At 47.7% G+C, this 25,997-nt stretch overlaps 1 protein-coding gene across 1 annotated transcript; it reads right to left on the bottom strand.

Annotated features, from left to right (window-relative positions):
* LOC137855914 (pneumococcal serine-rich repeat protein-like) lies at window positions 1-24,938 on the bottom strand. The gene is made up of 11 exons (XM_068680969.1): window positions 12,692-24,938; window positions 11,533-11,787; window positions 10,457-10,569; window positions 9,902-10,121; window positions 9,565-9,723; window positions 9,169-9,267; window positions 8,189-8,434; window positions 5,108-5,191; window positions 4,384-4,496; window positions 3,655-3,853; window positions 1-2,399 (listed from the first exon to the last, which is right to left on the bottom strand). Exons 1-11 carry the CDS (start codon window positions 24,936-24,938, stop codon window positions 2,203-2,205), a joined length of 13,932 nt encoding a protein of 4,643 aa, XP_068537070.1. The 3' UTR covers window positions 1-2,202.
* Window positions 24,939-25,997: the final 1,059 nt, after the last annotated feature.

Below are 25,997 nucleotides of genomic sequence, written 5' to 3'. Positions count from 1 at the left end.
TTTATTTGTACAACATTTTTGAAAAATGTTCAGATATAAAGATATTTTTGCAGGAGCAAGTCCCAGAGTTCCATAGTACAACCCTGCTGTACATGGTCTTTAGTTCAACATTATTTGCAAAGACATCTGAAAGGTTTATTAACAATGAGAGATTGCTGCTCAAAATACACCCCTCAAAAAATAAGGAAAAAAAAAGTATTAACATAAGCAAGAGTGTTCATTTGTATTTTCAACACACAGCTCACCAGAGAACCTGTATTTGCTGACAGAATGCATTGTCAAGTGACTGCTCAGTGAGTATAACAGCAAAGCCAGCTATGTTTAAAACCTACAGGAAAGAATTTTAACAAATATTAAGCATACTGAATTTCCATCAGAGCTGGGCCATGCCTTCATATCCCAAATCTAAGCAAAAGGAGAGCCAAGCTGATACTATGTGGAAGGATAAGGGATTACAATTCATGCAACAACCCTGTTTCACAGATCCCTACAACACAATAAAATAAAATAAAATAAAAATAAATAAAATAATGCAAAATCCAGCCAGGAGTATAAATCATCAACACAGCCTTGTGTGCAAAGACCCCCTAGGTACACACAGAGCCTTCCCTTCTCAGCCAGCGGTGTCCATTGGCCTCAGACACTGACAGTGCTGCTAAGCCAAGGAGAGAGGAGCATGGCTGGGTGTGACTTCCCTCATCTGGGTGCTGATACAACCTGAACTAAACCAGCCTACGTGCAGTGAGGCCAGCACATGGACGGCTTCACCTTTCTGCTTAACCAGGGCCCTTGACAGGGTTCATCCAGGTGCCAAGCTCAGGAAAGGAAGTATAAATACCTGGCTGCACCCTGAGGAGAGCAGTGTAACCAGTGTGCCACTGCTCTACTGATGCTCTTTGTGTGCTGATGTCCTGTTCTGGGCATTTCCTTACTCTAAGCCATGCTAACTAAACATAACATAACCTGAAAAGACAAGGGGCACAAACTATTCAGGGGCATGAGGCAGGGTCTCAGAAGACCACAGGATATTCAGTGCTTCAGTGTGAACGGTGAGCATTGGCATACAGACAAAATACACAGACACAGGGAGAACTGCTTTGAGATGAAATACATAAATACTACTGAAAATACGTACAGCAAAATACTGCCATTTATTATTTGTTCAACGTGTTCCAAGGAGAAAAATACTCCATAGAAGAAATAGTCTGTAACCTCATTGGGACTGCAGCTGAGAGCGGTGAAAGCAGACTAAGTTTCTCCCCATTTCTCTAGTACACAGGGTCTCAAGCCATGCCACAGGATCCCTTGGGCTGCTTTCAGTGGACTCCACATTGGGATTACAAGGAGCAAGGCAAAATGGCTCTATGTGACACACACTTGCTCAGCTGTTTTTGACAGACAAAACTAGATGAAGGTACCATCTTTTGGTAACATGTTAAGGCTATAAAATTACTGGTTTACCTATTGAACCACACCTGTATCTAACATGCCATATATTTGTCACACATGGGCATTTGTTTCTTCACAGCCCAGGAATTAAGGAACCAGCCTTGAATTTAGCAGCCTCTGGATCAGGTGTCTGTTCTCCCAGAGACTCCTATGGTGAGTCCGTATAGCCCAGATCTATCCCTCTTCCTTTCAGACTCAAAACTAAGCTGCGTTTGCTGAATTGTCCCGGGCTGGCTCATTCTGCTAACTGGAGAGAAAGAGGCATCTTCATATGGTGATAAAAATCTCAGGTGAGGTGAATCACCTTTGGCTAAGTGCATAAATCTCAACACAATGACTCTGGGCTTAGATGTGTAATCAAGTGACGTGCTATAGGTATTAGGATCAGTCAGTTTGCTGTGTCACCTAAATATACATAAGAGAGTACTGAGCAGTTCAGATTCTCTCTTTACAGCCAATGGTTAGGGATCTTTGCAATACTTACAGGGGATCATCTGAACAGAAGTTTCTGTGTGCCTCAGTCCCCCACACATTCAACGAGGAAAATTCCCCATTCCACACCCAAGAGCAATGTCAAAAGGCTAATTCATCAGAGGTTGTTAGGAGATCGGGAATGGACGTTGAGAAGGAAAGGGCAGAGTTTTCTTAAGTTAACATAAACCATTAACAAAGACAAAAGGATTTTAAGACAAATATATTAATTCCCCCCACCCCACCCCATCCAAAATATGTAAGTCAAACTGGTGGCTTATATTACAAGTGCCTGTAGACAAAATTTCCTAGGAGTTCTTTAGGTTCAACTATGTATTTACCCGATCTTCTCTTCATCCAAATATAAGCTGATATTACCACAAAAATTAGCAGCAATGCAACTCCAAGTAAAACTCCAAGGACAATCACTGCCACTCTCCAGGCGGAACTTTTTTCAGTCGATGACTGAGAAGGCAGAGCTGAAAATGTAAAGCATATTACATGTAAGTTAGGTAGAAACAATAAAAAGTAGGCATAAGACAGCCTGGAGACCTGAGTGACAGCTGCATTTCACTTTTGGATAGCTTTGAAGTTTTTGAATAATATAATAATGTATGTAGTAAATAATGTATGTAGTAAAGATTTGCTAACTATGAAATTTCATGGATGTCTCTCTCTCTGATGGTCCTTGAGCTCTCTTAGTGACATTCAGTATCAGCCGATCTGTGGATTTGTTTGGTAGAAAGTGTCTGGAAGGTTCTGGGAGAACTCCAGTCTATATCTCAGTAAAAAGTCTCTCTACAGTGTGAAAAAGGAGCGTGAAATGAAGCTGTACATAATGTAATCCTCACAGTACTCCTTATACATGCACAAGCAACTTTGTAAAATTAATTGGGACCTAGTCTGCCATCCATACTAATACCTGCACTTCTTACTCCAGGATAAAGGCTCCAGATAAAGGCAATGAAAGGCCTGTAGCCCATGTAAGCGTATCTCATCACTGTAGTAAAGATGCATGTAGTAATGGTGGAAAGACACACAGATTAACAGTGCTAGACTAAAAGTGCTAGCCAGCCTGGTACAAAGAGAGTATATTAACTTAGGTAGAAATGTTGTATGACACCCCCCAGCTCATAGCAGCTCAAGGTAATAAGTGTTTTACCTTATTATCTTTGAGCATGACAAATACTGTATTTTGGATAAATATCCTTCTGCACACTTTCTACTTTCTCTCTCTGCCTCTCAGCAGCTCTGCAGTACTCTGAGTTGGTAAATACACACTGCCTCTGGTTAGGGAAGCAGGTGCCAATGGTTTTTGAGGGCTGTCCATCAGACAAGAAGAAATCTGTACCAGAGAGCAGTATTGCAGTTGCCACTAGAGAAGAAATATGGATTCTCCTCATCCCCTTCTCCACCAAAAGCCCATCATTTAGGATCCATTTGGATAGTACAAAAATGACTACACACTATGACAAGAAGCTCTCTTAGCCCTCCTTCTATGTGATGAGAATCCATCCCTTAAGTCTGGAACTAGGTACATGCACTGGCTCATTAAGATAGCTCTATAAACTACATGGATAGCTGGAATATGTTTTCTGTGAATGTTTAAATACGTTATCTGAAATATGTGAATCTCTTAAAAGGAAGAAGTTAATTTATCAGTTTTTATGCAGGGTAGGAGATCTGACTCTAATCCCCACACCATCAAGGAAAAGATGTTTTAACATCACTTACATTGTACAGTTACTTCAACTTGGTCACCAAACTTTCTCTTTAATATTTGACTTAGGTATTTCTGCACAACGTTCACATCAACAGGCTCTTGCTTTTGCAGTAGGGAAATAAAATAAGCAATCACACTCCCAGGTCTGAATCCAACCATCACAATATCAAAGTGGTCATCTTTAAGTTTGATGCGCATTTCTCTAACAATCTGTGTAAATGGGAATTGATATTTGTTCCATTGTGTCAGTAAAATGAGCCAGAGCAAGAATTATTGCATACACACATCAGGATATTCACTTTCTGCATTTATCATTTCTTCAGGGCTATCTCTTTGGAATAACAAACAACTGAATAATGACAGTAATTTTTGTCTGTACCACTACAATATTTACAGAAGGAGGATTTGGGAACAATGCAGTCTGTGACTGAAAATACGAAATAAAATTTTGACAGATAATGGGAAGTTCTTTGTGCTTATAAGAAAATAATTTTAAATTGCTTCTCATCAAATATTTTATTTTTCAGTACTAGGTAAGTAATATAATCCTCATCAGACAACATGCTTTGGTCAAGATTGTCCTTGTTGAGCAAGTGATTCATTTGCTGTTTTATCAAGGTGGTATTATCTTTTCTCCTGTCACAACTTTGATTTAATAATTAATCTAAGTGACTGATGCTGCTAATTGAAAAAAAATTCTTAGCACATTTAAAGTGGCAAAGGAGATTACAGGAACTTACTTCTGTTTTGATACTTTCAGACATTGCTTTGTAGTCTTCACTGTCAGAGTCATAAAGTGTATGATTAAATGTCTGGCTTTTTAACAAAGCACTGCAGGCAAATACTTGGTAATCTGAAAAAAATATGTATATTAGGTGAATCTTGAGATATCACTTTATAATTGCTTTATGGACTTCACTATCTCATGTTATCAGCTTATAATACTAATCGATAGAAACAGAAACTAATCAAATAGAAGGAAAGAAGTATATCATGTAAATGTGTCTAATGTACTGGCTTCTGAACCTTCAGAGTTGAATCCTTTTCCTCTTCAAATTTGTCCGCCATCGCAATCCTTATGACTTCTTAGTCATTCCTGTTATAATTTAGGGCACATCCTACTCCCTAATTCAACAGCCATTCTCCCACTGATCTCAGCAGAAGCAAGAACAGTATATTAGATTCTGCAAAACACTTAGTATGTTTCTATCCTCCTGAGTAGGTGGATAAGCCCTAAATCAAAAGAAGTATTCTTTACATAGAAAAGTCCAGTCTAAAAATAGACATGGAAGTTGACACTGAAGTTTGATGAAGGCAGCTTTCTTACCAAAGAAGTGTGAACTTCAGATGCTATGTGAATTGAGATAACAAAACAGATGATGAAATACTCATGAAAGATACTATATTGTGAAACGATATGCTATATTTATGAACAAATAAATTGTAAAACTCTGTAAAACTTACTTGAGCATATGACATATTTTAAGTCAGGACAGTCACGATTCTGTGATAAGCAAAACCCAGTTCTGTTGAAACAGGAAACCGGATCTGTAAAATAAATAAATAAATAAATAAAAGAGAATTGCCTCTGTGCATGGGTGATTATTGCTAGTAAGAAAATGATGGGTTGAAAAACCCTCTCTTCACTCTACCTAGTGCATCACACATCTGAAGTGAAATAGGTGAAAGAGATTTGATCATAACCAAGGAATCACTGAAGTAGCAGGCCCTTTGCCCTGTGAGAATTTAGAACTGCAGACTATAAAAATGGAGCATATCAGAAAAGAGGCAGGTGGTGGGTGGGTAGGTGGTAGTTGAGAACTTCACTGAGATAACACTGAGAACTCTAAATTCTTATGGGATATAAAGATACATGTTTTGCTATGTGCTTGTACTACTTGGGTAAGCTGTAGACAGAATTTTCAGAAGTAAAAATCATTTGCGATTTCATTTGAAAACAATATGCACCAAGGAGACTCGAAACCCCAGAATGCTTATCTAGATTGGCTAATAAGAATTACTTATAATGGTTCAAAATAGCAGTAAAGGCTGGTACTGCGGTTTTTATATGGTTAGCTCATACGGTGCAACTCTAGCTCCCCTCACAGAACTGTGTAATGTAATCCGTAACTCCACATAAAATTCAGATGACTCGGTCTTTATTGGCAAGATGAATCTTTTCAATTGCCTCACAAACATATTTCTAGTAAGGCAGATGGCTTCAGACTGCAAAAGGAAGCAGTTTTGTTGTTGTTGTTTAGAAAATAGGGGAGCTAATAAATGAAAGCCACTGGACTGAAGCATTGAAAAAAAATGGATGAAAATTATGTTGACAATTTCTTGGCTCTGTGTTCCTAAAGCTGATGATAGAAGGGAAGTCTATAAGATGGGACCTCACAGTTAACTGCTAGAATAATAGCCCTAGAAGGGTTTTGAAAATAATCAGACAACCTATGAGAGAACTGAAAAAAAAGGTTGCTAGAAAGAGAGTTACATTTAGATGTCAAGAAATACTGGAAGAAAGTAAGAAATGCAAAAAATCAAAATTAGATATTTCAAAAGTTATTAAAAGAAATCATGAGAATTTTCTCAGCCACTGATAAGGTATGATAAAGTACAATATAATTTTATCAAAAGGGGACTGTGCTAACCTAATAGCTTCCTTTGACGAGCTGGCTAAGATATCTTCCAATCTTTCCCAATACAGTGCCAAGTAATATTTTTTTTTAGTGGAAAAAATGTGCCTAAAGGAATAGGCTAATGGGAAGATGTAAATGGGTAGCTTTAAAAGAAGAAATCTTGTTCTAAAGGGGTATTACATGTGCTGTTCCTTGAGAATCAGTGCAGGCATAGAACTTGCTTTGCATTTCCATTATAGATCTTGCCAGAAAATACAGGAGTTTGCTCATAAGATGTGATGATGGCATAAGGTTAGCAGGCGTCATTGACGTGGGAGAATTGAGATACCTTCCAGAAAGAACTGGATGAAGCTAAGAGCAATGGAATGACATTTCCTGAAAACTGGGATAAAATTCCCTGAAGGTTGGGCATTTGGGGACTAATAATAGAAATCCTCTAACCTGGGATTATAGGCATTGAAAAGAAAAGGGGTTCAGTTCCTGAGCCGATCACAGCTATGTCACCCTCTGATGCATTGCTCAATACAATTCCAGTAGAGATGAGAATGTTAACGACGTGGTAAGCGCACTCATACAACCTTGTCCGGACTGCTATGTGTAATCCCAGTTGCTCACATTCAAGAAAGGTGACCTCCATTTCAAAGAAATGAAGAATGATGTGGCCCTCCAAGGGAAAGAAGAACTCTTCTTAGGAAAGAAAACTGTAAAAGAACAGCTTGCCTAGCAAACAAAGGTTGAGAGCACTGTCCACAGAAAAGTTTATTAATATGGCAGGGAAGGAGAGCACCATATGGGAAGGACCATAAAGGAAGAAAGAGGAACTATTTAAATTAGAGGACAATGCTGGCATAAAAGCACATTGATATGGATTTGTCCTGGACTTTTAGGCTGGCAAGGTGGTAGTGTTTTCAGAACATCAGAGCATTACAACCCTGGAACTGCTTGCTATTTGTAATAGTATAGGAAAAATGCCCAATGCCTTTCAAGACAACTGATAAATGAGTTGATGAGAAACCTCGATAGCTTTTACCTTATAAATACATACCTATACTTAACAGACCACTTGTTCCAAATTTTATTAAGAGACACATATGGCTCAGCATTGCTCTAAGGGCACTACACAGCTGTTGTGTGGTCACAGGCAGACAGAGGAGTATTTTTCAATTAAAGCACGTTCCTGTCTGCCTGCAACTTTTTTTTGCAGAGGTACCTACGACGTGATAACTATCAGTGTACAGACAGTGAAGATGGTCCTTCTGAATGCCCTGGAAGCTAAACTGTTGGATCCAGATAATACATACAGTCCCTAAGTGATTCATAAGAAAGGCAGTGTCATTTGGGAGGCTGTACGCATAATATGAAAAGTTTAGTCAAAGCATTAGATGTAGGGAAAGGATGTAAGCAGTCAGGATTGCACACTTCCCAAAAGATGCTTTCCAGGCGTATCTCAAATTTCGGGGAAAAAATATACAGCATATGTTCTACTTTTTGTGATATAGTACAGCGACAAAACTAAACAGTTTGTTTTAACATCTATATCCTAGGATGAAATTGAAAAGATAAAAATAGCAATTCAGGACTTCCTGCATTCATAAAAGAATGTGCAATCTAAGCTTTGCATTACCACAATGTTTACTGTTAAATTTGCCACCAAAATATCTTGACTTTTGTACAAAATTACCTGGTCCAATAATACAGCATGGACAGAAATTTTACAGAATAAGCACTTTGTCTTGCAAACTCCTGTTTGATCCAAGCAGTTCTATCCAAGTAAGGGGATGAATCAGATAAATAAAGACAACTTACAGGAACAGTAGTCTATGATATCAAATCCAAACCATACTATAAAAAGATATTCTGAGAGTATATTCATTAAAAAGAAATGACAGTATGACCAAGGAATTACCTGTTCGGACACTCACTGAAGTCCTGCTATTCTCAGCACAAGATAATACTTTTACAGATATTGTATATACATGACCAGGAAGCAAATGTTTAAATATAGTTGTTGTCTCGTTGGTGATTTTATTTATCTCTTGGATTCCATCCATGAGGGAGATGGTGTAGAGGATGCCTCTCTTGCCACCTGATGTGGTCCAGCTGAATTGTATTGCTTCCCCAGTCACATTCTCAACTTTTATGGATACTGGCACTGCAAAGTGAAAATGTTTCACGCAGCTGAGAGGGACTTAATTTCACTTATGTAATTCTAAACATTTAATATCTAATAAAAAAAAAAAAAAGAACAAGTTTAACCAGTATAAATTTTTGTTGGTTTTCTGTGGGCTAATTTCAGCTTTTCATCCCATTCTCCTGCAAGAGCAGAAAGAAACTGTTGGCTCTATAAAGATAAATTATACTTTAATGTACATTATTTGATGCCTCCAAAGCATAAATGGGTGGCATTCTGCTTGCTTCTGTCTTTTTCACCATAGCAAGGCAGCTGCTGTGATGAGTGTTCTGAGGTAGACTGCTATTTGACTCATAGTGATTTTTTATATAACCAGGAGGATGGACTCACTAAAAAGCTACCATGAAACCCTAAGTTTGAAGAAGTAGACAGAAATATAACAACTGTGCTTCATAATAACATTACAAAAATCAGACAACACAGTGATAAACCACTAGAGGTAGTAGTAGGCGTTTTTGACCTTTTGGAACCTCACTGGGTCCAGAATGGTTTTGCCAAGATGTAGAAACTTCGTCGGCTAATATTTGTGTAACTATATGTTTTCAGCGGTTATCTTAGGTTTCTCTTTCTGAAGTTATATCTGGAAAATTTACATCACAGCTGATATGACTGATGAAAAAGATTATCATATCTGATTTTAATAACTAATCTCAGAACATTTTTATACTGGCGTTCAATATTAAATATTTACTTACTGCAAGCTCCTGATGCAAATGCGGTAGAAAAAATAGAATTAGCTGTGGATCCTGTAAATCTACCTGGAGCACTTTTTGGAGGGACTGTAGTCATCTGTTCTGTAAAATAGCAATTTGGAGGCAATGACTAGAATTTCTTTTAGTTTCACCATGTTTATGTGATTTATTTTCATAAACAACTTTCAAAAAACAAGCCCAGAAAATATGCTTCCATTGTTTGTCTAAATAGTTAGCTATAGCACCTATTCTCATATAAAATTCCATCCATCAAAGGCCAGTATAAGGAAACATAATAAACTATTATCTGAGAGAGGGTCAGGAAGGGAAAAGACATTATATGCAAATTTTTAAGCTTTTTTTTTAATATTATTTTTCATATATGATAAAAATAGTTACGTGAAGGTGGATTCTTCTTTTGTTGACACACTCTCCCTGGAACTTGTGGACTGTTATCTGTGAATCCTTTGTTGCATTGACAGGAATAACTTGCTCCTTCAGCAGTGCAGGTAGCATATCGCGAACAGTCATTTAGTCCTGGCTGACAACTATTCCTTGCTACAGTACAGTTAGATAAAATAGAAGAGAAAGAAAAAATTTAAATCAGCTATGAAAAAGAGATAAATAGAACATTATTTGCAATTGCCTAATCCCACCTAAATCCCATTTCACTGGATGTTATCATTAATTAAAGATACACCACTATTTGAATTCGTAGTCTTGCATGCATTCATACCTTCTATAACAGTCCTTTTAAGGTCAGCTTTGAATACTGTACTCATGTTAAGGGACTTCGTAAAAGCATCTGAAATCTCTGTCACTGTTACGTTTTCTCCTACATTCAACACAACGTCGAAGAACACAACCACACTTCCATTCCTGATGCTATTAATTACAATACGCATTTTTCCTTCATTTATTAGTTTTCGCATCTCCTCTGGCAGATGTTGTTTTATCTGCAAGGTAAAAAGTTTAAGTTATTATCTTTTTTCTCCTTTAAAACTAAGAATTGTTACAGCAATATGCTGCCTATAATTCATTTAGAAGCACCTCTGATAGGGTGGGAGTACGTGTAACTGCCAGACAGAATTTCATTTAAATCAGGGCTTCAGAGGACAACAACAACATAAATGAGATGTAAGACCTCAATAAGTACTGCTTTGTTTCTAACCATCATACCTTCTTTCACAACCATACTTAAGATTATTCATACCTGGACCCTTGTGATTGTTGACATGAGAAAGAGCCCAACAGAAAATAAATTTGGAGTTAAAATTCCTAAGGAAAATACCTCATTAATGAAGCGAGTTTCAAACTTCTTAAATGCTTTACTTGATTTGTTCTCATATTCAGGCGAGAAAACTTCATTAGTAATCCTAGTGGCTCCATTTAAGACTTTTGCAGCTGTGAAGATATTAAAAACAGAATAACCAGCCAAAGTATAGGTACTGTTTAAAAATGTGTCCTCAGATAAACACCTCTAAGGAAAAGTGCAAACCTGAGGTGTATGTGGACAGGTTAATTCCCTACACACCAGCTGGCCAAAGCATAACTCTTAAACACTTTTTGCCATTCACTGACCACTGTATTCCTCACCTTTTATTCAACGCGTCTCTGAGAGAAGAGGACAAGAAGACATTATGAGAAAGGATGATACACCATACCCTTGGGCTGTGTGTCTCACAGCAAGGCAGCTTTGAATAAAATGCAAGAGGCATCCCTTTGACCTGCACCCCACTGACTCTGCACCTTCCAAGATGCTGATTCATGTACCAGACAGTTAATCCTAGAATCACAAATCATGCTGTCCCATGGGAAGACAGAGCAAGGTAGAGACTCCAGGTATTTCAGCTGGGAACCTAACTGCACTGGCAGATCTTACTGAAAGCATTTGCCATAGAGCTGCTGCTCACAAGAAGAAGCTGAGAAGTGAGAAGTAGGAGCTGCAGGACTCCAGGATTTCCTAGGCTACATGGCTACAGGACAACTGTGTGTTTGAACCTGTTGTCTACCACGTAACCAGGAACTCAAAAGAGGACACAGCTTGCATGTGAAGATATAAGAGCAGGGCAGGCTTGTTGAGTAGGGAGCTATGAGCGACAGACTTGTTGAACAGTGTTTCTAGTTCAGCAATGTTTTGAATATGGCAGAAAGATAAAGGAAGCTTTGGATCTTAGCTCCATTTAAAATCTGAAGATTGTTTTTTAGTGTCTGAAAGTTTGGCCTTCCTCTTCCTATTCGTTTCAGTTTATAGCTTATTCATGTCCAGGAAGGTGCACAATGGAAAAGGGCTTCATTGTCAGGCCATGTGTATGTCAGTATACTGTCAGTCTAATGAAAAAAATGGAAAAGATCCTGATAAAATACCTGTCCGAACTGTCATCGAGGTATTGATACTCATAGAGCAAGTTAAAACATCCACAGATATTTTGTATTCGTGATCAGAAAGCAGGCTTCCAAATGCAATACTGGTTTCATTTATGTTCTTGCTCTCAATCTCTCTGGATCCCTCCCACAGACGCACGCGATAAGGAGTGTCTCTTGAGCCACCTTGAGGTTTCCAGCTGAACTGTATCGTTGTGCTTGTTACATTCTCCAGCCGTATGGAGAGAGAGACAGGAACTAAAAAGGAAAAAGGAAATCCCTGTAACACATGTTCTTATAGTATGTGTGTTGCTAGGAATGTTGTATAAATGCAAAACTCGTAGTCTACAGGAAAACAAACAAACAAACAAACACCTCTAAAATGCTTTTATAAAGGTATGAAAAACCAAGTTCTTCATCATATTCATCATACACATGCATATGCCATCATGAATACCATGACAACATTATGAAAAAAAGTTAGGGTAGGATTAACCCAATAGCTTTGTTTTCAAACAAGAAGATTATAATTTTACAAAAAAAAATTAAAAACAAATAATACCCAAAACACAATATATATTTAATTTCTGAAGGAGAAAAGGTCAGTATTCTCCACTTTTCATTCCACGATTACCTTTCCATCCATTAGAATCAAAAAGAGATTAATTATGGCATATTCTGTGAAGCAGAACAGTAAACGTTTGGAAAACAATAAATAAAAACTACAACAATATTTGCATGGGGAAAAAATGAAAGAAAAAAGAGCTGTGAAAAGACAAAAATATTTTTGACAAATTTCAGCAAGAATGGGATTACAGACAGAGTATAAAACAATAAAAAGAGAACTGAAGTAAAGTGAAAGGAAACACTATTATATAACACAAAATATAAACATGGAATAAAGTTAAAGAATATATTAAAAATTGAATAAATATGAAAAAGAGAAAGCAGTACTAAAAAAGAAATACAATGAAGATTGGAAAATAAACAAACTGGAATTATATGTTACAATATATTTCACAATGCAGGAAAAAAAATGAAATAAAAAAAAAAGAAAAAACATGCAATTTAAAAAAAGAATTAAAATAAGCAAAAACATAACCAAATTCAAACATAATAGAAAAAGATGCAAAAATTCACAGTTAAAATAAAAAACACTTACCACAAGATCCAGACAAAGATGGATGAACGGATGCAGGTGGACTTAATTTAGCCATGTAGATAGTAGTCCGCATGCTTTCTTCTCCACCTCCAGCTGTGACCATAGAAGCAGCTGACAAAGTTGTGGAAGGCAGGGAAATGGGAGGCTGGGATGTGGCTACCACGCTCGACTCTGTGCTACTGCTCCTGCTGCTGCTTGGCCCGCTGCTGGACGGCACAGCTGAGGAGCCAGCAAGGGAAGGGGAGTCACTAATTGCTGTTGATCTGGCTGTCACGGACACAGAGCTGGCACTGCCACTCATTGTGTCTACACTGGTCATACTGGAGTCGTGACTCACAGATGTGTAGGCGACATTGGTGGCCTCACTACTGCCAGACACCCCAAGTGAAATCCCCATACTAGATGGCGTAGTTGGCACAGTCTGCGTCCTCACTTCTCCAGCTGCCATGGTGCCCACAGAAACAGCTGACAAAGTTGTCAAAGGGAGGGAAATGGAAGTCTCGTCACGTGCGTCAGATGTAGTTCCACTCACATGGGCCACGGTGGAACTTTCGCCTAAGCCAGTACCAGTGGTGGCAGGGCTAGCAGCAGAGGCCAGAGACGTAGAAAGTAACGGGGTAGCTGTGGAAGATGACGTGGATCCCACACCTGCTGTGGCCTGCTCTTGGTTAAGGCCGGTTGTGGTGAGCACTGTCACAGCACCATGCTCAACGCTCGTAGTGCCAGCAGTGGACCAGGGAGCAGAGGACGTGAGGCCTGCGGAAGGCTGGGATGTGGCTACCAAGCTCGGCTCAGTGCTACTGCTCTTGCTGCTGCTTGGCCCGCTGCTGGACGGCGCAGCTGAGGAGCCAGCAAGGGAAGGGGAGTCACTGCCTGTTGCCGAGCTAGTCATTGGTGACATGGAGCTGGCAATGCCACTCGCTGTGCCTACGCTGGTTGCATTTGTGTCCCGACTCAAGGTTGTGTAGGCGACGTTGGGTGCCTTGCTACCATCAGACACCCCTAGTGAGCTCCCCGCACTCGATGGCGTAGTGGGTACCGTCTGCGTCCTCACTTCTCCGGCTCCCATGGTAACCATGGAAGCAGCTGACAAAGTCGTGGAAGGCGGGGAAATGGAAGTCACGTCACGTGCATCAGAGGTAGTGCCGCTCACCTGGGCCGAACTTGGACTTTCCCCTAGGCCAGTACGAGAGCTGGTAGGGCTAGCAGCAGATGCCAGAGATGTAGAAGGCAACGGGCTGGCAGTGGAAGATGATGTGGACCCCACCCCTGCTGTGGCCTGCTCCTGGTTGAGGGCGGTCGTGGTGAGCACTGTCACAGTTCCCGGTCCAACGCTCGTATCTCCAGCAGTGGACCAGGGAGCAGAGGACGTGAGGCCTGCGGAAGGCTGGGATGTGGCTACCAAGCTCGGCTCCGTGCTACTGCTCCTGCTGCTGCTTGGCCCGCTGCTGGACGGCGCAGCTGAGGAGCCAGCAAGGGAAGGGGAGTCACTAATTGCTGTTGATCTGGCTGTCACGGACACAGAGCTGGCACTGCCACTCATTGTGTCTACACTGGTCATACTGGAGTCGTGACTCACAGATGTGTAGGTGATGGTGGTGGCCTCACTACTGCCAGATACCCAGAGCGAGCTCCCCATACTAGTTGGCGTAGTGGGCGACTTCTCTGTCTTCACTTCTCCAGCTGCCATGGTGCCCACAGAAACAGCCGACAAAGATGTCAAAGGGAGAGAAATGGAAGTCTCATCACGTGCGTCAGATGTAGTTCCACTCACATGGGCCATGGTGGAACTTTCGCCTAAGCCAGTACCAGTGGTGGCAGGGCTAGCAGCAGAGGCCAGAGATGTAGAAGGCAACGGGCTGGCAGTGGAAGATGATGTGGACCCCACCCCTGCTGTGGCCTGCTCCTGGTTGAGGGCGGTCGTGGTGAGCACTGTCACAGTTCCCGGTCCAACGCTCGTATCTCCAGCAGTGGACCAGGGTACGGGGGACGTGAGGCCTGCGGAAGGCTGGGATGTGGCTACCAAGCTCGGCTCCATGCTACTGCTCCTGCTGCTGCTTGGCCCGCTGCTGGACGGCGCAGCTGAGGAGCCAGCAAGGGAAGGGAAGTCACTAATTGCTGTTGATCTGGCTGTCCCAGACACAGAGCTGGCACTGCCACTCATTGTGTCTACACTGGTCATACTGGAGTCGTGACTCAAGGATGTGTAGGCGACATTGGTGGCCTCACTACTGCCAGACACCCCAAGTGAAATCCCCATACTAGATGGCGTAGTTGGCACAGTCTGCGTCCTCACTTCTCCAGCTGCCATGGTGCCCACAGAAACAGCCAACAAAGATGTCAAAGGGAGGGAAATGGAAGTCTCGTCACGTGCGTCAGATGTAGTTCCACTCACATGGGCCACGGTGGAACTTTCGCCTAAGCCAGTACCAGTGGTGGCAGGGCTAGCAGCAGAGGCCAGAGACGTAGAAAGTAACGGGGTAGCTGTGGAAGATGACGTGGATCCCACACCTGTTGTGGCCTGCTCTTGGTTAAGGCCGGTTGTGGTGAGCACTGTCACAGCACCATGCTCAGCGCTCATAGTGCCAGCAGTGGACCAGGGAGCAGAGGACGTGAGGCCTGCGGAAGGCTGGGATGTGGCTACCAAGCTCGGCTCAGTGCTACTGCTCCTGCTGCTGCTTGGCCCGCTGCTGGACGGCGCAGCTGAGGAGCCAGCAAGGGAAGGAGAGTCACTGCCTGTTGCCGAGCTAGTCATTGGTGACATGGAGCTGGCAATGCCACTCGCTGTGCCTACGCTGGTTGCATTTGTGTCCCGACTCAAGGTTGTGTAGGCGACGTTGGGTGCCTTGCTACCATCAGACACCCCTAGTGAGCTCCCCGCACTCGATGGCGTAGTGGGTACCGTCTGCGTCCTCACTTCTCCGGCTCCCATGGTAACCATGGAAGCAGCTGACAAAGTCGTGGAAGGCGGGGAAATGGAAGTCACGTCACGTGCATCAGAGGTAGTGCCGCTCACCTGGGCCGAACTTGGACTTTCCCCTAGGCCAGTACGAGAGCTGGTAGGGCTAGCAGCAGATGCCAGAGATGTAGAAGGCAACGGGCTGGCAGTGGAAGATGATGTGGACCCCACCCCTGCTGTGGCCTGCTCCTGGTTGAGGGCGGTCGTGGTGAGCACTGTCACAGTTCCCGGTCCAACGCTCGTATCTCCAGCAGTGGACCAGGGAGCAGAGGACGTGAGGCCTGCGGAAGGCTGGGATGTGGCTACCAAGCTCGGCTCCGTGCTACTGCTCCTGCTGCTGCTTGGCCCGCTGCTGGACGGCGCAGCTGAGGAGCCAGGAAGGGAAGGGGAGTCACTAATTGCTGTTGATCTGGCTGTCACGGACACAGAGCTGGCACTGCCACTCATTGTGTCTACACTGGTCATACTGGAGTCGTGACTCACAGATGTGTAGGTGATGGTGGTGGCCTCACTACTGCCAGATACCCAGAGCGAGCTCCCCATACTAGTTGGCGTAGTGGGCGACTTCTCTGTCTTCACTTCTCCAGCTGCCATGGTGCCCACAGAAACAGCCGACAAAGATGTCAAAGGGAGGGAAATGGAAGTCTCGTCACGTGCATCAGATGTAGTTCCACTCACATGGGCCATGGTGGAACTTTCGCCTAAGCCAGTACCAGTGGTGGCAGGGCTAGCAGCAGAGGCCAGAGATGTAGAAGGCAACGGGCTGGCTGTGGAAGATGATGTGGACCCCACCCCTGCTGTGGCCTGCTCCTGGTTGAGGGCGGTCGTGGTGAGCACTGTCACAGTTCCCGGTCCAACGCTCGTATCTCCAGCAGTGGACCAGGGTACGGGGGACGTGAGGCCTGCGGAAGGCTGGGATGTGGCTACCAAGCTCGGCTCCATGCTACTGCTCCTGCTGCTGCTTGGCCCGCTGCTGGACAGCGCAGCTGAGGAGCCAGCAAGGGAAGGGGAGTCACTAATTGCTGTTGATCTGGCTGTCACGGACACAGAGCTGGCACTGCCACTCATTGTGTCTACACTGGTCATACTGGAGTCGTGACTCAAGGATGTGTAGGCGACATTGGTGGCCTCACTACTGCCAGACACCCCAAGTGAAATCCCCATACTAGATGGCGTAGTTGGCACAGTCTGCGTCCTCACTTCTCCAGCTGCCATGGTGCCCACAGAAACAGCCGACAAAGATGTCAAAGGGAGGGAAATGGAAGTCTCGTCACGTGCGTCAGATGTAGTTCCACTCACATGGGCCACGGTGGAACTTTCGCCTAAGCCAGTACCAGTGGTGGCAGGGCTAGCAGCAGAGGCCAGAGACGTAGAAAGTAACGGGGTAGCTGTGGAAGATGACGTGGATCCCACACCTGTTGTGGCCTGCTCTTGGTTAAGGCCGGTTGTGGTGAGCACTGTCACAGCACCATGCTCAGCGCTCATAGTGCCAGCAGTGGACCAGGGAGCAGAGGACGTGAGGCCTGCGGAAGGCTGGGATGTGGCTACCAAGCTCGGCTCAGTGCTACTGCTCCTGCTGCTGCTTGGCCCGCTGCTGGACGGCGCAGCTGAGGAGCCAGCAAGGGAAGGAGAGTCACTGCCTGTTGCCGAGCTAGTCATTGGTGACATGGAGCTGGCAATGCCACTCGCTGTGCCTACGCTGGTTGCATTTGTGTCCCGACTCAAGGTTGTGTAGGCGACGTTGGGTGCCTTGCTACCATCAGACACCCCTAGTGAGCTCCCCGCACTCGATGGCGTAGTGGGTACCGTCTGCGTCCTCACTTCTCCGGCTCCCATGGTAACCATGGAAGCAGCTGACAAAGTCGTGGAAGGCGGGGAAATGGAAGTCACGTCACGTGCATCAGAGGTAGTGCCGCTCACCTGGGCCGAACTTGGACTTTCCCCTAGGCCAGTACGAGAGCTGGTAGGGCTAGCAGCAGATGCCAGAGATGTAGAAGGCAACGGGCTGGCAGTGGAAGATGATGTGGACCCCACCCCTGCTGTGGCCTGCTCCTGGTTGAGGGTGGTCGTGGTGAGCACTGTCACAGTTCCCGGTCCAACGCTCGTATCTCCAGCAGTGGACCAGGGAGCAGAGGACGTGAGGCCTGCGGAAGGCTGGGATGTGGCTACCAAGCTCGGCTCCGTGCTACTGCTCCTGCTGCTGCTTGGCCCGCTGCTGGACGGCGCAGCTGAGGAGCCAGCAAGGGAAGGGGAGTCACTAATTGCTGTTGATCTGGCTGTCACGGACACAGAGCTGGCACTGCCACTCATTGTGTCTACACTGGTCATACTGGAGTCGTGACTCACAGATGTGTAGGCGACATTGGTGGCCTCACTACTGCCAGACACCCCAAGTGAAATCCCCATACTAGATGGCGTAGTTGGCACAGTCTGCGTCCTCACTTCTCCAGCTGCCATGGTGCCCACAGAAACAGCCAACAAAGATGTCAAAGGGAGGGACATGGAAGTCTCGTCACGTGCGTCAGATGTAGTTCCACTCACATGGGCCACGGTGGAACTTTCGCCTAAGCCAGTACCAGTGGTGGCAGGGCTAGCAGCAGAGGCCAGAGGTGTAGAAGGCAACGGGGTAGCTGTGGAAGATGACGTGGATCCCACACCTGCTGTGGCCTGCTCTTGGTTAAGGCCGGTTGTGGTGAGCACTGTCACAGCACCATGCTCAGCGCTCATAGTGCCAGCAGTGGACCAGGGAGCAGAGGACGTGAGGCCTGCGGAAGGCTGGGATGTGGCTACCAAGCTCGGCTCAGTGCTACTGCTCCTGCTGCTGCTTGGCCCACTGCTGGACGGCGCAGCTGAGGAGCCAGCAAGGGAAGGAGAGTCACTGCCTGTTGCCGAGCTAGTCATTGGTGACATGGAGCTGGCAATGCCACTCGCTGTGCCTACGCTGGTTGCATTTGTGTCCCGACTCAAGGTTGTGTAGGCGACGTTGGGTGCCTTGCTACCATCAGACACCCCTAGTGAGCTCCCCGCACTCAATGGCGTAGTGGGTACCGTCTGCGTCCTCACTTCTCCGGCTCCCATGGTAACCATGGAAGCAGCTGACAAAGTCGTGGAAGGCGGGGAAATGGAAGTCACGTCACGTGCATCAGAGGTAGTGCCGCTCACCTGGGCCGAACTTGGACTTTCCCCTAGGCCAGTACGAGAGCTGGTAGGGCTAGCAGCAGATGCCAGAGATGTAGAAGGCAACGGGCTGGCAGTGGAAGATGATGTGGACCCCACCCCTGCTGTGGCCTGCTCCTGGTTGAGGGCGGTCGTGGTGAGCACTGTCACAGTTCCCGGTCCAACGCTCGTATCTCCAGCAGTGGACCAGGGAGCAGAGGACGTGAGGCCTGTGGAAGGCTGGGATGTGGCTACCAAGCTCGGCTCCGTGCTACTGCTCCTGCTGCTGCTTGGCCCGCTGCTGGACGGCGCAGCTGAGGAGCCAGCAAGGGAAGGGGAGTCACTAATTGCTGTTGATCTGGCTGTCCCAGACACAGAGCTGGCACTGCCACTCATTGTGTCTACACTGGTCATACTGGAGTCGTGACTCACAGATGTGTAGGTGATGGTGGTGGCCTCACTACTGCCAGATACCCAGAGCGAGCTCCCCATACTAGTTGGTGTAGTAGGCGACTTCTCTGTCTTCACTTCTCCAGCTGCCATGGTGCCCACAGAAACAGCCGACAAAGATGTCAAAGGGAGGGAAATGGAAGTCTCGTCACGTGCGTCAGATGTAGTTCCACTCACATGGGCCATGGTGGAACTTTCGCCTAAGCCAGTACCAGTGGTGGCAGGGCTAGCAGCAGAGGCCAGAGATGTAGAAGGCAACGGGCTGGCAGTGGAAGATGATGTGGACCCCACCCCTGCTGTGGCCTGCTCCTGGTTGAGGGCGGTCGTGGTGAGCACTGTCACAGTTCCCGGTCCAACGCTCGTATCTCCAGCAGTGGACCAGGGAGCAGAGGACGTGAGGCCTGCGGAAGGCTGGGATGTGGCTACCAAGCTCGGCTCCATGCTACTGCTCCTGCTGCTGCTTGGCCCGCTGCTGGACGGCGCAGCTGAGGAGCCAGCAAGGGAAGGGGAGTCACTAATTGCTGTTGATCTGGCTGTCCCAGACACAGAGCTGGCACTGCCACTCATTGTGTCTACACTGGTCATACTGGAGTCGTGACTCACAGATGTGTAGGCGACATTGGTGGCCTCACTACTGCCAGACACCCCAAGTGAAATCCCCATACTAGATGGCGTAGTTGGCACAGTCTGCGTCCTCACTTCTCCAGCTGCCATGGTGCCCACAGAAACAGCCGACAAAGATGTCAAAGGGAGGGACATGGAAGTCTCGTCACGTGCGTCAGATGTAGTTCCACTCACATGGGCCACGGTGGAACTTTCGCCTAAGCCAGTACCAGTGGTGGCAGGGCTAGCAGCAGAGGCCAGAGACGTAGAAAGTAACGGGGTAGCTGTGGAAGATGACGTGGATCCCACACCTGCTGTGGCCTGCTCTTGGTTAAGGCCGGTTGTGGTGAGCACTGTCACAGCACCATGCTCAGCGCTCATAGTGCCAGCAGTGGACCAGGGAGCAGAGGACGTGAGGCCTGCGGAAGGCTGGGATGTGGCTACCAAGCTCGGCTCTGTGCTACTGCTCCTGCTGCTGCTTGGCCCGCTGCTGGACGGCGCAGCTGAGGAGCCAGCAAGGGAAGGAGAGTCACTGCCTGTTGCCGAGCTAGTCATTGGTGACATGGAGCTGGCAATGCCACTCGCTGTGCCTACGCTGGTTGCATTTGTGTCCCGACTCAAGGTTGTGTAGGCGACGTTGGGTGCCTTGCTACCATCAGACACCCCTAGTGAGCTCCCCGCACTCAATGGCGTAGTGGGTACCGTCTGCGTCCTCACTTCTCCGGCTCCCATGGTAACCATGGAAGCAGCTGACAAAGTCGTGGAAGGCGGGGAAATGGAAGTCACGTCACGTGCATCAGAGGTAGTGCCGCTCACCTGGGCCGAACTTGGACTTTCCCCTAGGCCAGTACGAGAGCTGGTAGGGCTAGCAGCAGAGGCCAGAGATGTAGAAGGCAACGGGCTGGCTGTGGAAGATGATGTGGACCCCACCCCTGCTGTGGCCTGCTCCTGGTTGAGGGCGGTCGTGGTGAGCACTGTCACAGTTCCCGGTCCAACGCTCGTATCTCCAGCAGTGGACCAGGGTACGGGGGACGTGAGGCCTGCGGAAGGCTGGGATGTGGCTACCAAGCTCGGCTCCGTGCTACTGCTCCTGCTGCTGCTTGGCCCGCTGCTGGACGGCGCAGCTGAGGAGCCAGCAAGGGAAGGGGAGTCACTAATTGCTGTTGATCTGGCTGTCCCAGACACAGAGCTGGCACTGCCACTCATTGTGTCTACACTGGTCATACTGGAGTCGTGACTCACAGATGTGTAGGCGACATTGGTGGCCTCACTACTGCCAGACACCCCAAGTGAAATCCCCATACTAGATGGCGTAGTTGGCACAGTCTGCGTCCTCACTTCTCCAGCTGCCATGGTGCCCACAGAAACAGCCGACAAAGATGTCAAAGGGAGGGAAATGGAAGTCTCGTCACGTGCGTCAGATGTAGTTCCACCCACATGGGCCACGGTGGAACTTTCGCCTAAGCCAGTACCAGTGGTGGCAGGGCTAGCAGCAGAGGCCAGAGACGTAGAAAGTAACGGGGTAGCTGTGGAAGATGACGTGGATCCCACACCTGCTGTGGCCTGCTCTTGGTTAAGGCCGGTTGTGGTGAGCACTGTCACAGCACCATGCTCAGCGCTCATAGTGCCAGCAGTGGACCAGGGAGCAGAGGACGTGAGGCCTGCGGAAGGCTGGGATGTGGCTACCAAGCTCGGCTCTGTGCTACTGCTCCTGCTGCTGCTTGGCCCGCTGCTGGACGGCGCAGCTGAGGAGCCAGCAAGGGAAGGAGAGTCACTGCCTGTTGCCGAGCTAGTCATTGGTGACATGGAGCTGGCAATGCCACTCGCTGTGCCTACGCTGGTTGCATTTGTGTCCCGACTCAAGGTTGTGTAGGCGACGTTGGGTGCCTTGCTACCATCAGACACCCCTAGTGAGCTCCCCGCACTCAATGGCGTAGTGGGTACCGTCTGCGTCCTCACTTCTCCGGCTCCCATGGTAACCATGGAAGCAGCTGACAAAGTCGTGGAAGGCGGGGAAATGGAAGTCACGTCACGTGCATCAGAGGTAGTGCCGCTCACCTGGGCCGAACTTGGACTTTCCCCTAGGCCAGTACGAGAGCTGGTAGGGCTAGCAGCAGATGCCAGAGATGTAGAAGGCAACGGGCTGGCAGTGGAAGATGATGTGGACCCCACCCCTGCTGTGGCCTGCTCCTGGTTGAGGGCGGTCGTGGTGAGCACTGTCACAGTTCCCGGTCCAACGCTCGTATCTCCAGCAGTGGACCAGGGTACAGGGGACGTGAGGCCTGCGGAAGGCTGGGATGTGGCTACCAAGCTCGGCTCCGTGCTACTGCTCCTGCTGCTGCTTGGCCCGCTGCTGGACGGCGCAGCTGAGGAGCCAGCAAGGGAAGGGGAGTCACTAATTGCTGTTGATCTGGCTGTCACGGACACAGAGCTGGCACTGCCACTCATTGTGTCTACACTGGTCATACTGGAGTCGTGACTCAAGGATGTGTAGGCGACATTGGTGGCCTCACTACTGCCAGACACCCCAAGTGAAATCCCCATACTAGATGGCGTAGTTGGCACAGTCTGCGTCCTCACTTCTCCAGCTGCCATGGTGCCCACAGAAACAGCCGACAAAGATGTCAAAGGGAGGGAAATGGAAGTCTCGTCACGTGCATCAGATGTAGTTCCACTCACATGGGCCATGGTGGAACTTTCGCCTAAGCCAGTACCAGTGGTGGCAGGGCTAGCAGCAGAGGCCAGAGATGTAGAAGGCAACGGGCTGGCTGTGGAAGATGATGTGGACCCCACCCCTGCTGTGGCCTGCTCCTGGTTGAGGGCGGTCGTGGTGAGCACTGTCACAGTTCCCGGTCCAACGCTCGTATCTCCAGCAGTGGACCAGGGAGCAGAGGACGTGAGGCCTGCGGAAGGCTGGGATGTGGCTACCAAGCTCGGCTCCATGCTACTGCTCCTGCTGCTGCTTGGCCCGCTGCTGGACGGCGCAGCTGAGGAGCCAGCAAGGGAAGGGGAGTCACTAATTGCTGTTGATCTGGCTGTCCCAGACACAGAGCTGGCACTGCCACTCATTGTGTCTACACTGGTCATACTGGAGTCGTGACTCACAGATGTGTAGGCGACATTGGTGGCCTCACTACTGCCAGACACCCCAAGTGAAATCCCCATACTAGATGGCGTAGTTGGCACAGTCTGCGTCCTCACTTCTCCAGCTGCCATGGTGCCCACAGAAACAGCCGACAAAGATGTCAAAGGGAGGGAAATGGAAGTCTCGTCACGTGCGTCAGATGTAGTTCCACTCACATGGGCCATGGTGGAACTTTCGCCTAAGCCAGTACCAGTGGTGGCAGGGCTAGCAGCAGAGGCCAGAGATGTAGAAGGCAACGGGCTGGCTGTGGAAGATGATGTGGACCCCACCCCTGCTGTGGCCTGCTCCTGGTTGAGGGCGGTCGTGGTGAGCACTGTCACAGTTCCCGGTCCAACGCTCGTATCTCCAGCAGTGGACCAGGGTACGGGGGACGTGAGGCCTGCGGAAGGCTGGGATGTGGCTACCAAGCTCGGCTCCATGCTACTGCTCCTGCTGCTGCTTGGCCCGCTGCTGGACGGCGCAGCTGAGGAGCCAGCAAGGGAAGGGGAGTCACTAATTGCTGTTGATCTGGCTGTCCCAGACACAGAGCTGGCACTGCCACTCATTGTGTCTACACTGGTCATACTGGAGTCGTGACTCACAGATGTGTAGGCGACATTGGTGGCCTCACTACTGCCAGACACCCCAAGTGAAATCCCCATACTAGATGGCGTAGTTGGCACAGTCTGCGTCCTCACTTCTCCAGCTGCCATGGTGCCCACAGAAACAGCCAACAAAGATGTCAAAGGGAGGGAAATGGAAGTCTCGTCACGTGCGTCAGATGTAGTTCCACTCACATGGGCCACGGTGGAACTTTCGCCTAAGCCAGTACCAGTGGTGGCAGGGCTAGCAGCAGAGGCCAGAGACGTAGAAAGTAACGGGATAGCTGTGGAAGATGACGTGGATCCCACACCTGTTGTGGCCTGCTCTTGGTTAAGGCCGGTTGTGGTGAGCACTGTCACAGCACCATGCTCAGCGCTCATAGTGCCAGCAGTGGACCAGGGAGCAGAGGACGTGAGGCCTGTGGAAGGCTGGGATGTGGCTACCAAGCTCGGCTCTGTGCTACTGCTCCTGCTGCTGCTTGGCCCGCTGCTGGACGGCGCAGCTGAGGAGCCAGCAAGGGAAGGAGAGTCACTGCCTGTTGCCGAGCTAGTCATTGGTGACATGGAGCTGGCAATGCCACTCGCTGTGCCTACGCTGGTTGCATTTGTGTCCCGACTCAAGGTTGTGTAGGCGACGTTGGGTGCCTTGCTACCAACAGACACCCCTAGTGAGCTCCCCGCACTCAATGGCGTAGTGGGTACCGTCTGCGTCCTCACTTCTCCGGCTCCCATGGTAACCATGGAATCAGCTGACAAAGTCGTGGAAGGCGGGGAAATGGAAGTCACGTCACGTGCATCAGAGGTAGTGCCGCTCACCTGGGCCGAACTTGGACTTTCCCCTAGGCCAGTATGAGAGCTGGTAGGGCTAGCAGCAGATGCCAGAGATGTAGAAGGCAACGGGCTGGCAGTGGAAGATGATGTGGACCCCACACCTTCTGTGGCCTGCTCCTGGTTGAGGGCGGTCGTGGTGAGCACTGTCACAGTTCCCGGTCCAACGCTCGTATCTCCAGCAGTGGACCAGGGTACGGGGGACGTGAGGCCTGCGGAAGGCTGGGATGTGGCTACCAAGCTCGGCTCCGTGCTACTGCTCCTGCTGCTGCTTGGCCCGCTGCTGGACGGCGCAGCTGAGGAGCCAGCAAGGGAAGGGGAGTCACTAATTGCTGTTGATCTGGCTGTCACGGACACAGAGCTGGCACTGCCACTCATTGTGTCTACACTGGTCATACTGGAGTCGTGACTCACAGATGTGTAGGTGATGGTGGTGGCCTCACTACTGCCAGATACCCAGAGCGAGCTCCCCATACTAATTGGCGTAGTGGGCGACTTCTCTGTCTTCACTTCTCCAGCTGCCATGGTGCCCACAGAAACAGCCGACAAAGATGTCAAAGGGAGGGAAATGGAAGTCTCGTCACGTGCGTCAGATGTAGTTCCACTCACATGGGCCATGGTGGAACTTTCGCCTAAGCCAGTACCAGTGGTGGCAGGGCTAGCAGCAGAGGCCAGAGGTGTAGAGGGCAACGGGCTGGCTGTGGAAGATGATGTGGACCCCACCCCTGCTGTGGCCTGCTCCTGGTTGAGGGCGGTCGTGGTGAGCACTGTCACAGTTCCCTGTCCAACGCTCGTAGCTCTAGAGGGGGACCAGGGTACGGGGGACGTGAGAATCTTGGATGGCTGAGACGTGGCTGCCAAGCTCGACTCAGCACTACTGCTGCTTCTGCTTGGCCCGCTGCTGGACGGCGCAGCTGAGGAGCCAGCAAGGGCAGGGGAGTCACTATCTGCTGTCGATCTGGCTGTCAGGGAGACAGAACTGTTATTGCCACTCGCTGTTCCCATGTTGGTTGTACTGGAGTTGCCACTCATGGACGTGTAGGCGACGCTGGTGGCCTCGCTCCTGCCAGACACCCCAAGCGAGCTCCCCAGCCTAGATGTTGTAATCGTCGTCGTGTACGCCTTGACTTCTCGAGTTGCCGTCATGTCTATGGAAGCAGTTGACAAAGATGTGTGAGGGAGAGAATTTTAAATGATTTCTTGCCCATTGGACATAATGCCTTTCACCAGTTTCCTCCTTTCATTTTGTTATTGATGTACATATAATGCATGTTCCATGTTAAATGGCTGTTTTAGTTACTCTACAGTTTTGCTTTGCAGTCATGTTTTTATACTTAATTTTGACTTTCCTATACTGCAATAAACTTCATAATCTTTTATTTTATTTTAAGTTTGGACTAACTTTCTCCATTTTCTTTTCTCTGATATTTTCATTTATTCTCTCTAATCATCCTTCTATTTTTATCATCCTTCTCTTTTTTTATATATATTTAAAGGTTTTTTATTTTATCGATTTCCAAACGTTTATTTTTATTCTACATCATTTAATAGATTTTAACCAGCTTTCTGTGTGCGCTGTTTTTC

The sequence above is a fragment of the Anas acuta genome, chromosome 1 (assembly GCF_963932015.1).
Source record: "Anas acuta chromosome 1, bAnaAcu1.1, whole genome shotgun sequence".
NCBI lineage: Eukaryota > Metazoa > Chordata > Aves > Anseriformes > Anatidae > Anas > Anas acuta.
The sequence above is the reverse complement of the archived record's forward strand: the minus strand, read 5'-3'. Positions and strand labels throughout refer to the sequence as shown.